Here is an 11878-nt window from a genome sequence, read left to right on the forward strand (position 1 = left end):
AACTTGTACCTTTGCTAGACATCCCCACACTTTGAAATATTTCAAGTTGGGTTTTATTCCTTTCCATTTTTCATATGGAATAGATTGCGTTTTGCTGTGGGGTACTCTGTTGAGTATTCGATTAGCTGTAAGGATAGCTTCACCCCACAAACTCTGCGATAATCCGGAACTTAGTAATAAAGAATTCATCATTTCCTTTAATGTCCGATTTTTCCTTTCCGCAATTCTATTGGATTGAGGTGTGTAAGGTGCAGTAGTTTGATGGATAATTCCATATTCCGAACATATTTCTGCAAATGAAAATTCATATTCTCCACCCCTATCACTTCTAATCATTTTGATCTTTTTATTCAATTGATTCTCCACTTCATTCTTGTATTGCTTAAATGCTTCAATTACTTCATCCTTACTATTAAGCAAATAAACATAACAATATCGAGTGCAGTCGTCAATAAAAGTAATAAAATACTTTTTTCCACCTCGAGATGGTGTCGACTTCATATCACAAATGTCAGTATGAATTAAGTCTAAAGGATTTGAATTCCTTTCAATAGACTTATAAGGATGTTTTACAAACTTAAACTCAACACATATTTGACATTTCGATTTATTACACTCGAATTTAGGCAACACTTCTAAATTAATTAACTTCCGCAAGATTTTATAATTGACATGTCCTAAACGAATATGCCATAAATCATTTCACTCCAATAAATAAGAAGAAGCTGTAATTTTATTCATACTGTCAACAACCATTATATTTAGTTTGAAGAGGCCTTCTGTGAGGTAGCCCTTTCCAACATACATTTCATTCTTGCTTACAACAACTTTATCAGAAACAAATACACATTTGAATCCGTTCTTAACAAGCAAAGAAGTAAAAACTAAATTCTTCCTAATAGTAGGAACATGAAGAACGTTGTTGAGCGTTAACACCTTGCCGGAAGTTATCTTCAGGAATATCTTCCCATAACCTTCAATCTTGGCTGTTGCAGTATTTCCCATGGAAAGCTCTTCTTCGGGACCAGCAGTAGAGTAAGTCGCAAATGCTTCCTTGACAGCACAAACATGTCGAGTGGCTCCAGAGTCAATCCACCACTCCTTCGGATTTCCAACTAGGTTGCATTCCGAAAGCATTGCACACAGATCATCAATGTCATAATTCTTCTCCACTATGTTGGCATGTCCCTTCTTCTTATACTTTTTCGGAAGACGACAATCAGGGGCTTTGTGACCGATTTTTCCACAATTGTAGCAGCTGCCCTTGAATTTCTTTTCGTTTTGCTCCTTAGTCTGTCCAGAAGACCTCTTTCTCTTCTTATTTTTTGGAGCAGTCTCCTCAACGATATTAGCTCCCATGATCGTTGAATTTCCACGAGACTTCTTCTTGGCTATTTTGTTGTCTTCCTCAATCTTGAGACGAATCACAAGATCTTCCAACTTCATTTCTTTGCGCTTGTGCTTAAGATAGTTCTTGAAATCTCTCCACGAAGGAGGCAATTTTTCAATCATTGCAGCCACTTGAAATGCTTCATTCACGACCATACCTTCAGCAATAAGATCATGAAAAATAAGTTGAAGCTCCTGAACTTGGGTTCCAACAGTTTTACTGTCTATCATTTTATAGTCTAGAAACTTGGCAACCACGAACTTCTTCAAGCATGCATCTTCAGTCTTGTACTTCTTCTCAAGTGCGCCCCATAATTCTTTCGAAGTATTCATCGTACTGTACACATTGTACAAGTCATCCTCTAAAGCGCTTAAGATATAGCCTTTGCAAAGAAAATCTGCCTGCTTCCACGCCTCAACAATTATGAATTTCCCGTTGTCTGGCATGTCCGCAGCAGGCACTGGAGGTTCTTCACTAGTGAATTTCTGCATACCAAGTGTGGTAAGCCAGAAGAACACCCTTTGCTGCCATCCTTTGAAGTTGGCTCCGGAAAATTTCCCCGGTTTCTCTGCCGGTGGAACAGCAGTCCGACTTGACGAGGCTATCGTCGTTGCCGCAATAGTCGCAGAAGAATTTTCGTTTGCTATTTCTCACTGTAAACAACAGAAGAGTTCAATTAATGGCAAAATCAGAACAGTACACAATACTGTTATTAACAAAAAAAATAGTATGTATAATAAATAAAATCGAAGTTTTTATATACTGTTTTACAGAAAAACGATGAAATTTTTATGTTCTTCAAATCGTTTTACGAATTTCAATACTCTGATGAAGTTTTTATATCTTCAAATCAGAATAGTAAAATTCAGAAGGATTAGAAAACCACACAGGTTTTAATCTCCACAAACAAAATACAGAATATAAAAAAAAAATCCTTAAGATTGTTATTATTCTGTATTGCTGTAATAAACAATTAAACTTTCTGAAAAAATAAAACAGAAAGTTAGTAATACTAGTTTAACGAAATAGATTCTGAAAAACAAAAAAAACAGTATATGAATAAATCGAGCCCACTGAATACACAGTGTGTCCTTAAGGAAATTATTTCTCTCAAGTACCCGAGGTGCTGGAATATATCCTCCCAGGATAGAACGATTTAACTCACCAGTGTATTGGTACCAAAACTCTGATGAACTGCAAACCACTCAATTGTCGTAAAACACACTGAAAAATATTGTGCAGAAGAAGAAGAAGCAACAGCTCAGAAAATTTCGTAAGGAAAGATTCTGGGATTCAAACTCTATTTATAGAGTTGCTGGCATTGTTTCTAAAAAGGTTTGCAACCTTTCAGAAACAGTCATGGCTGTTGGAAAAGGGGTGTTTGAAATATTGCGGGAAAAATATATTTAAAATAATCCGGGAAAGAAAACGGGCCTGACCGAACCGGGTCGCGGGTAATGGGTTATTCCGGATTGAATTTTTCGTTACTTATTTAATTAATTAATTAAATAATTGAAAAGAATTTTGTCCAAAAAGATTAATCAATCAATCTTTGACCAAATCCGAAGCCGAAGCCGAGCGAGCGACGACGGCGGCGCGAGGCTTGCCTTTTTCTTAACTCTTTAAGAGCTAGAAGAAGAGCAATTATATATATACCCATCAAAAGCCTTTTCTTTTTGGTTGTTGGAAAAGGGGTGTTTCCAAATCCGAAGCCGAAGCCGAGCGACGACAGCGCGAGACTTGCCTTTTTCTTAACTCTTTAAGAGTTAGAAGAAGAGCAATTATATATATACCCCCGAGCGACGACGGCGCGAGGCTTGCCTTTTTCTTAACTCTTTAAGAGCTAGAAGAAGAGCAATTATATATATACCCATCAAAAGCCTTTTCTTTCTCCGATATGGGACAATGTCCCTTTCCCAAGGAAAACTCAAATATTTCATTTTCCCTCCATTTCTCATTCACATTCTTTAAGCTACACAAGCTTAAAATCCCAATACCTCCAAAATAGCCTCTTTGTTCTACCTTCTAGGATAGAGGTAATGCTACTTACATCTTACCCTCTTGGACCCCACTCCTAACAATTCACTGAATTTTTTGTTGTTGGCAGTGTCAACAAACTATTTACCATTGCTTTAGAGAGAGATCTAAATAGGATCAAGACTAGTTCACAACTTTTCTCCGATTTAGTCAATTCCATTGGACAAGAAACAGAAACCGGTTGCACATAGCGGATTATTCAGAGCTATAAATTTCACTTTCCTCTCCTTATTTCTTGGTGTAGAAAAATATTGACCCATAAATACTAGTTCTCGCAACGATAAAATTGTCTAGGTTTGAACCGTAAAAGCAACCACTAATGCTTTAGAGTAGGCTGTCTACATCACGCCCCTTGGGGTGCGGCCTTTTACAGGATTCTGCCCTAGACAGTAGTTGCATCTCGCAAAACATCAGAAGCCTACCATGCAATTCACATTATCCAAAACTTGTTCAACTGGCAACAAATGATACATGGCTTTTGATATTTTATATAATCACCCGGAGACATTTTCGCTAACAAACTAAGAAAAATAACGAGGCTTATTAAGCCTTTAGGCTGCAGAGCTCCCTACATTTTCACGCTTATATAATGAAATATTTCATGAATGCACAACATCTGCATGCTACTGTATGTTTTCAGTTACCTGTATATGACTAGCAGTATTGAGCTGAGAAATTTTGAGAACAAAAAAGAAAAAGGAAGAGAAAGAAAAGACGACGATAACTAACTAATCTTAAAAGAACAGTGACTGACTAATTTTTCAACCAACAAATATCTTCTATGACTCAACGATAGCTGCGGTAAGCGGGGCTGTACATACAGCTCTCTGCATATGCTACTAGGTTCGCAGGTTCCGGTAGACGAGTGGCCAAACCTATTAAGCAACAAAAAGGACAAAATTCAACAGGTCTGCTAGAAGTGATCATGCAAATCTTCTGATGAAAAGATTCCACAGGAGAAATATACCTAGTTCATATGCTTTAGCTGCCACTTTGGCAGCTATGTTGGCTGAAATCTTTCTTATGTTGGTAAATGGCGGGTATATGAGCCCCTTCTCAAAGTTCTCTTGACTAACTTGCTCTGCTAAAGCTTCCGCTGTTTCAAGGAACAAAATTGGAGAGATTAATGTAAAACCTTATGAAGCAGAGAAAAGAAAAAAAAAATCTTCAATTGGCGCCTTTAAATGTTTTAAATGAAGATGACAACAACGAAAAAGTGAAAGTTTGTTGTGGTCTTGTCAGTTCAAACTTAAGAACAAATGAAGCTTGGAAGAGGTGTCCTGTTGATTCTGTTGTCCATGTTTGAATGCATATGAAGAAAGTACAGTACTACTAGAAAACTACGACCTTGCGAATTTGATTGCAAAATATTCCTTCATAAACAGCTATCTCATGGAAATATGTAAAATTCGGGGTTCGGAATGCAAAACCTAGACAGTGATCAACTTGACAGTATCAAACAGCAAATGTGGACCTATTTTTGCAATTCCATGGACAATCTAAGAAGAATTTGTTGGCTGTCACCTTTCTTTTAATAAGTACTACTGGCTGTCAAATTTTTAACCACACCTTATGGGAGAGGCCGGAAAGATGATTACACCTTAGAACTTTCGTCCAGAAAATTCAAAATATAAGCATAGATGCATGTCAGAAGGGCAACTCGCCATTCCCCCCTCTACAAAAACATAAGAACGATCACTGCATGTAGGTTCATCAGCTTTTTTCCCCATTTTCCTGTTGTTCTCTGTTTCCTCATTTACAAATTTTTTTTTTGGGGGGGGGGGGGGAGGGGGAGGGGGGTAAAATCTTGAACTACAACAATTTCCACAACTTACAGGCTGCCAGGAGCATGTCATCATGGACACGAATTGCACCAGAAATTATCAGTCCTAGACCAAACCCAGGGAAGATATATGCATTATTTGCCTAGACAAGGAAAAGAGAGAAGTTTAGAACATATCTTGCATAAATACTGATAATGTAAAGAGATTCATAGAAAAGGGGAAAAGGTAAAAATGGTAAGTAGTCAAGGTTCTGAAATCTCTGACCTGACCGGACGCGTAGATCTTCCCGTTGTACTCAACTGGGGCAAACGGACTCCCGCTAGCAAAAATGGCTCGCCCCTGAAGGAGACATGAAAAGAATATTACAGACTTAAAAAATAATAACAAAATCATATGGGACCTGGGAGAGAAATAATGACATTGTAAGACCAAGTTCAAACATGAAAAAGTAAAGTGTCCATTATCTAACCTCACTCCAGGTATAAGCTTCTTCAGCAGTACATTCAGACTGTGACGTTGGATTGGAGAGGGCAAAAATAATTGGTTTCTGCCATACAGACCATTGAAAACGTAAGTTTATGCTTTTACATGTTAGTGACACTAACTGCAGAATGTAGCTTTTCTTATGATCTTATCCAAGTAGGGATCCATTCTCTTACCTCATTGAATGTTGCCATAGCTTGTACAACTTCTTTAGTAAATGTTCTCCCAGCTCCAGAAGACCCAATCAAAACTGTTGGCTTAATTGACTGGCACAAAAAGAGGACTGTGTGAGAGAGAGAGTGTGTGTGTGTGTGTGTGTGTGTGTGTGTGTGTGTGAGTGAGAGAGAGAGAGAGACAGAGAGAGGGAGATGGAGGGGGGGAGAGAGAGAGAGAGAGCAAGGAGGATGAGAGAATAGAGATACCACCTTGACAGCATTCACCAGATCTTTTACTGGTTCGTGGTCATGTGCCCAGGGCCTCTTAAAATGTTGAAGCGACTCCATGCGAGAATTAACAATCAGCCCCTAGAGGGAGATATGGATGCTTTAATATAATACAAGCTGTGGAAATGATGAAAAGAATAAAAAGTCTGATAAAGGAGTTTTTAGTACCTTAGAATCCAACATCCAAATTTTCTTACGAGTCTCTTCTAGAGGGATTCCAGTCTGCACAAGAAAGAGTACTGTAAAGCTAGCCGAATATCTTCACTTTAAACGTAGTTGAAACTCGAAGCAGAAGAGCTAATAAATAAAAAAGAACTGAATTGTATCCTTTTAAATCTACCTGCTTTGACATTTCAAGAGCTATGAGTTCTGCTATACCTGTTCCAGCCTGCATTGACGACAAGGCGAATGGGACACAAAAATGAACATTTAGAGGCAGAAAGGGTGATCAAATCAGAAGAAATACAAGTAGCTCTTCAATATAGTTGCTAAAATCTTAAGAGCAGGAACACACTGAGCAACTTTGAACAGAATCCCATTTTGGTCTCGGAGCACACAATATTTTGTGTAAGTCAAATATTCAGTTATCCGATAAGCAAGGTCTTTTCCATGAAATGTGGCCCCCCAAAAAAAAAAAGAAAGTTGCAGTTCAAAGTGAAGAAGAAGATAAATTCTGCAGTATAAGTAATAGCTGTACCTCCCCTGCTCCAAGGAATAAGAATGTATGTTCAGACAAGGTTCCTCCAACCAATTGCAATGCTGCCATGAGCCCTGCGAGGACCACAGATGCTGTTCCCTGGAACAAAAACAAGATAATATGTTTGCTATTGAACGCTTGTAACAAACAGAAAAACCATCACTTCCTACTCCCGCCCCCCGCAAAAAAAAGAAAACAATGACAAATTGATGAGTCCTTGACTTACCTGTATGTCATCATTGAAAACAAGGTGGCTAGTTCCGTACTTTGCAAGGAGGTCAAATGCATTATGATTTGCAAAGTCTTCAAACTAGAGATGTGGATAAACAAAGTTAGATTATCAATTAAAATATTTATTTGCACATATCTGCAACTATGCCAGAGAACGTCTACCTGAATGAGCACTTTCTCCCCATAATTCTGCTTGACAGCATACATAAATTCATCAAAAAGTTCGGCATATTCCTGAATATGGGAAAGACGATTAAACAAAGTACATTAAGCAAATACTACATCTTCTATAGAATGTAGTGCAAAGTGAGCATGATCAGATATAAATTTCTGAACCTGTCCTCTAGCTCTTCTTTGCCTGAGTCCAATGTAAAATTCGTCGTTCAACAAATCCTCGTTGTTTGTACCCACATCAATGGTAATGGGCAAGCACTGAAAATAACGAGAGGATAGTCAAGCTTTCAATTGATGTAATCTGATAGGCAGGCAAAACAAAAAGCAACCAGATAAGATTATGTGACTGATAAACCTTGTACTCCCACTGTCTCAATGAATGGCAGAATTTGGAGTACGAGGGTCCTTAATATTTTTTATATATAATTTACATTTTCAGAAACTAGATAAACAGTATTATAATTTACAATTTTTGTTAGAAATATTTGGATACTTTTTTGTGTGTCTACATCACACCCCCTCGGGTGAGGCCCTTTACCGGAATCTGCATGAATACAGGATGCTTTGTGATTGTGCTGCCCTTTCAAAGTGTCTCTTTGGCTGAGTGGTTCACTAAGTTGCTCGGACACCGGTGCAGGTGTCCGACACGGGTGCGGATCTAGAGGTCGGATCCTTCGACATGTAAATTCTAAGACTCGGGGATACGGATCCTAGTACGGATACGAGTGCGGGGATCCGGCTAAAAATAATTCAAAAAATATAAAAATATAAAAATCTCTAAATTATGAGAAATTTTGTGGAAGACTTTTGTATAGTAAAGTGTGTGATGAGTAAAGGATTGATTTCCTAGATAAAGTATGCTATTTTCGTCAAATTTATCCTACTTTTTGGTTCTGATTTCGGGAATCAAATTGTATCTCATCTCGAACTTTTCCGTGTGTCGTGGTCAAAGTACCCAAAATTGTTTGACCAAATCCGGTACGGATCCCATACCCACACTCATACTAGTGTCGTGTCAACACGGGTGCGGCACCTAAATTGCCGTGTCGGAGCAACTTAGGTGGTTAAGGCGTGTGCCTGCTAAGTACATGGGGTTTCCACGCGAGAGTTCAAATCTCTCAGGCTTACGTTCCTCTTTTGAAGGGGAGCCTTGGAGCAACAATAAAGTTGTCTCCGTATGACCTGTAGTTCACGGGTTTAAGCCGTGAAATCAACCACTAACGTTGAGTTAGAATAGGCTCCCTACACCACGCCTCCCTTGGGGGACGGTCCTTCCCCAGATCCTGCATGAATGCGAGATACTTTGTGCCCCGAGCTTTTCTTTGTTGTCGAAGAAAAAAATTGTTGACTCCAAATAGTAATAGTGTCCCACAAATTGGGACATAGGAAATAAATTATTTTTAAGCACCATGTGCACATAGCATATACAGCGGAGTGCTATTACAGTATGCTAGGTGAGGTGACGACTGCGAAACGATCAGAAGCCGCTCAGGCTATAAAGTTAAAACATCCATTTTCAAATTGCAGGTTCATTTGTCAAACATATTGGGAGGAGTTCACAACCTTAAACAACTAACCCCATAATATGAGTGTATGATAAGGTGTTGGCGGATAGAGTGATAAAGTGAATTATCCAAACTCCATATAAGTACAATAGTATTTGTGAAATAAAGGTATCATCTCAATTCCAACTATTGTTACATCTATCCTACAGAAACTTACAGCTGATGGACGAATGCCTCCCAGAGCAGTGTATAAAGAGAGCTTGCCTACTGGAATCCCCATTCCCTGGTAAGACATAAATATTGTTATAATATGTTTTCAATTTCAGAGAAATACATTTGCAGTATACATGGAAAAATAATTTATAGGTTCTGAAAAGAACTGGATTAGTTAAACAGACAGGATTTTTTTGTCCCTAAAAATGGCTTTAGGAATTTCCAAAAAGTGAATCCACATTATACCTGGCAACCAAGGTCACCAAGGCCCAGAATTCGTTCTCCATCAGTAACAACAATAACTTGAATTTTCCTCTCAGGCCAATTTTTTAATACCTCATTAATTTTGCCTCTGCAAAAGGTTAGCACAGATTAGTTTTAACAAGAAATAAAAGGTCTCAAGCCATTAATTTGAGAAGCTATCTAGTGAATTTCTATCGCTTACTTTTCTTTCAAGCTGATAAAAAGACCTTGAGGACGCCTGAAGATGCTGCCATATTTCTGGCATGCTTCACCTACAGTTGGAGTGTAAACTATAGGAAGCAGCTCCTCAACGTTGTCCATAAGAAGCTTGTAGTAAAGCCTTTCATTCATCTCCTGCACAAATGCATACAATAACAAACAAGAGTATTACAAAGACATCCATACACGTGCAGAAGGACGTCTGGACTTGAGCTGAATAAACAAATGGTTTACATTTCTCAATGTCATCACTCTTCAAAGATTATTGTACCCTAATCATTTGTGTTCTCCACAACTTAGTAGTATAACTTAAAGGAGCTGATCCAAGAACAGCATAATTGCAGAAAGTATTTAGAGCCGTAAAATTATTTCTTTGACTACCTGAATATCCATCATGGCTATGTATCTTTGCAGTGGTACCTCATACTGACGGAGATTGTTCATCATTTTCTTGACCTGTGACAAGGAGTAGCACAACAATGTTGTTAAAAGAAAGGTGGAGACACAGAAACAATAGGACTGCAAAATGCAGTATACACAACCTGAAGGTCATGATTAACAACGACCGGAGGAAGAAGACCGCGCAAGTAGTGGGAATCTCTCTCTTTCTCACTGAAAGCAAGCCCTTTGTTATAGTGCGGATTACGCAACAATGAGTAACCACTGCAAGCGAAAGAGAAGAGTTATGCTTCAATGCATAAGTGCCATTAACTCTTAAGACTAATAATACCAAAAACAGTTACAAGATAAATTTTTATAAATTTCCTCACCAAAAGATTTTAATTTAACAATAAAAGAGCAGAAGAAAAGGCAAGTGCCATATTGAGATGACAAAAATCCAAAGATCATGCAAATGTGTACAAAGATTTTAAGCCTAGTTGGGATTAAGGCTCATAATTTTTAAGATCATAATAGAAGTGCCTCTAAAACCAGACAACCCCTAATATGTATTGGAATGAAATAGGTCCAAATATAACAGAATAAACAGAGAATTTATATGGACAGCCATTCAGTTTCAGATTGACACATTGCTGATTGATTGATTCAAGTAATTAAAAAGGACATTTACGCAAATAGCCGGCCGAATTCATTGTTTCCTTTTCCTAGCCAGTATACATAGATTAAACACTAACTATACACGGTTATACATATGCAATCAAACCTCTAACAGCCTCGTCTGTTCCGACATTTTTTGGCTGCTATAGTAAAGTGTTGTTATAGATAACTTGTATTATAACATTACATGAAAAAATGGTTCCAAAGAAAATTTGGTTGTTATAGTGAAGTATTGTCATAGAGGAGGGTTGTTATAGAGAGGTTTGACTGTATTATAATAGATCTTACATATAGTATACATCATCCGGTTATTTTTAGCTTTTTAAAGTAACAATACGATACAATACAATAGGTAACAACCATCCAAACAAGCTGTTAAGCAGGTGGGTGAGTGGCTATTTAGGTTAATTCTTCTAATTAAAACTCATATAAATCCTGAGCTGATAACCAAAGCATAGTAATTATCGAAACATAATCAAGAAGTAATGTTTTCACCTAGCAACAGAAAGGGTCCAAGGGGTGATGGACTGATCTTCAGTGGCACTATCCTCACCATAAACATCCCCAACTCCACCTGTCACAGTAGATTTAATCTCCTTCTCTACCGGAGCTGCAGCACTTTCCTTCATAGAATTCTCCACCAAAACACTCACATTTCTGTCTCCTGGTTTACCATTTGAGTTCACAGCTGCTACTACAACCATAGGACCTGAAACTCCTCTTCTGCTTGACTGAGTCAAACATCTTGAAACCCCAGATAGCGAATTATTCTGCAAAATAATAAACTTTATTATATATATATATAACCTGATCTTGTTTTTTTTCTATGGCAACTCAAAATTTGGCCAAAGAACAATATTTAGCTTATTTCTAAATATGGGATTTAACATAGAAAAATGGGACTGGTCTAAATCAATCTGAATCAAGAAGTGTTCATGAATCAAGGGAATTTTTTTATTTTTTTTGGGGACAAGCAAAACATATATCCATAGAATTTTCTTAAGTTGAAATATATGAAAATGGGTGTGGTCCAAACAATCTAAAATCACGAATTATCCACTAATCACGACTAGTTTTTTTTTTTTTGGATAAAAGAAGATGAGTTTCTATGACTACGGACAAGAAATCTGAGGTGAAATCAGAATCTGAGTTAATATTACCGTAAAACTGCTTCCATTCAAGGAGAACATGGTGACAAAAAGTATAGGAGAAAGATAGAGTCTTTCTATTTCTTTAGCTGTGAAATGAAGTGAGGATTGAGGAAAGAAAGAAGAGAGAGTGAGGGGTTTTTCTTATGGATCTGCTCTCTCTCTCTCTCTCTCCTTCGTCTTCTCTCTCTCCCAATACTTTGTCGTCGCAAGTCTGCAATTTATCAGGACATTTGTAGCTGAACCAGGATGGAC

General features: G+C 37.8%; 1 protein-coding gene across 1 annotated transcript; it reads right to left on the reverse strand.

Annotated features, from left to right (window-relative positions):
* Positions 1-3882: 3882 nt before the first annotated feature.
* On the reverse strand, positions 3883-11878 carry LOC104117390 (NADP-dependent malic enzyme, chloroplastic). Its single transcript, XM_009628444.4, has 20 exons — positions 11636-11878; positions 10971-11245; positions 9962-10082; positions 9801-9875; positions 9403-9554; positions 9204-9309; positions 8962-9027; positions 7402-7497; positions 7228-7299; positions 7061-7144; positions 6835-6933; positions 6478-6525; positions 6306-6359; positions 6120-6218; positions 5871-5960; positions 5681-5758; positions 5476-5550; positions 5263-5353; positions 4395-4523; positions 3883-4302 (listed from the first exon to the last, which is right to left on the reverse strand). The coding sequence occupies exons 1-20, from the start codon at positions 11663-11665 to the stop codon at positions 4214-4216; spliced, it is 1929 nt and encodes a 642-aa protein (XP_009626739.1). The 5' UTR covers positions 11666-11878; the 3' UTR covers positions 3883-4213.

Source organism: Nicotiana tomentosiformis, chromosome 12 (assembly GCF_000390325.3).
Source record: "Nicotiana tomentosiformis chromosome 12, ASM39032v3, whole genome shotgun sequence".
Lineage (NCBI taxonomy): Eukaryota > Viridiplantae > Streptophyta > Magnoliopsida > Solanales > Solanaceae > Nicotiana > Nicotiana tomentosiformis.

What these genes read in the sequence shown, in the direction of transcription:
- LOC104117390 (XM_009628444.4), bottom strand. Translation starts at nt 11,665, where the DNA reads ATGTTCTCCTTGAATGGAAGCAGTTTTACG. An exon ending in TATTCCTTGGAGCAGGGGAG is followed by an intron (nt 6,526 to 6,834) that starts GTACAGCTATTA and finishes TCGTCAATGCAG; the next exon opens with GCTGGAACAGGTATAGCAGA. An exon ending in AGCTAAAGCATATGAACTAG is followed by an intron (nt 4,303 to 4,394) that starts GTATATTTCTCC and finishes GTTGCTTAATAG; the next exon opens with GTTTGGCCACTCGTCTACCG.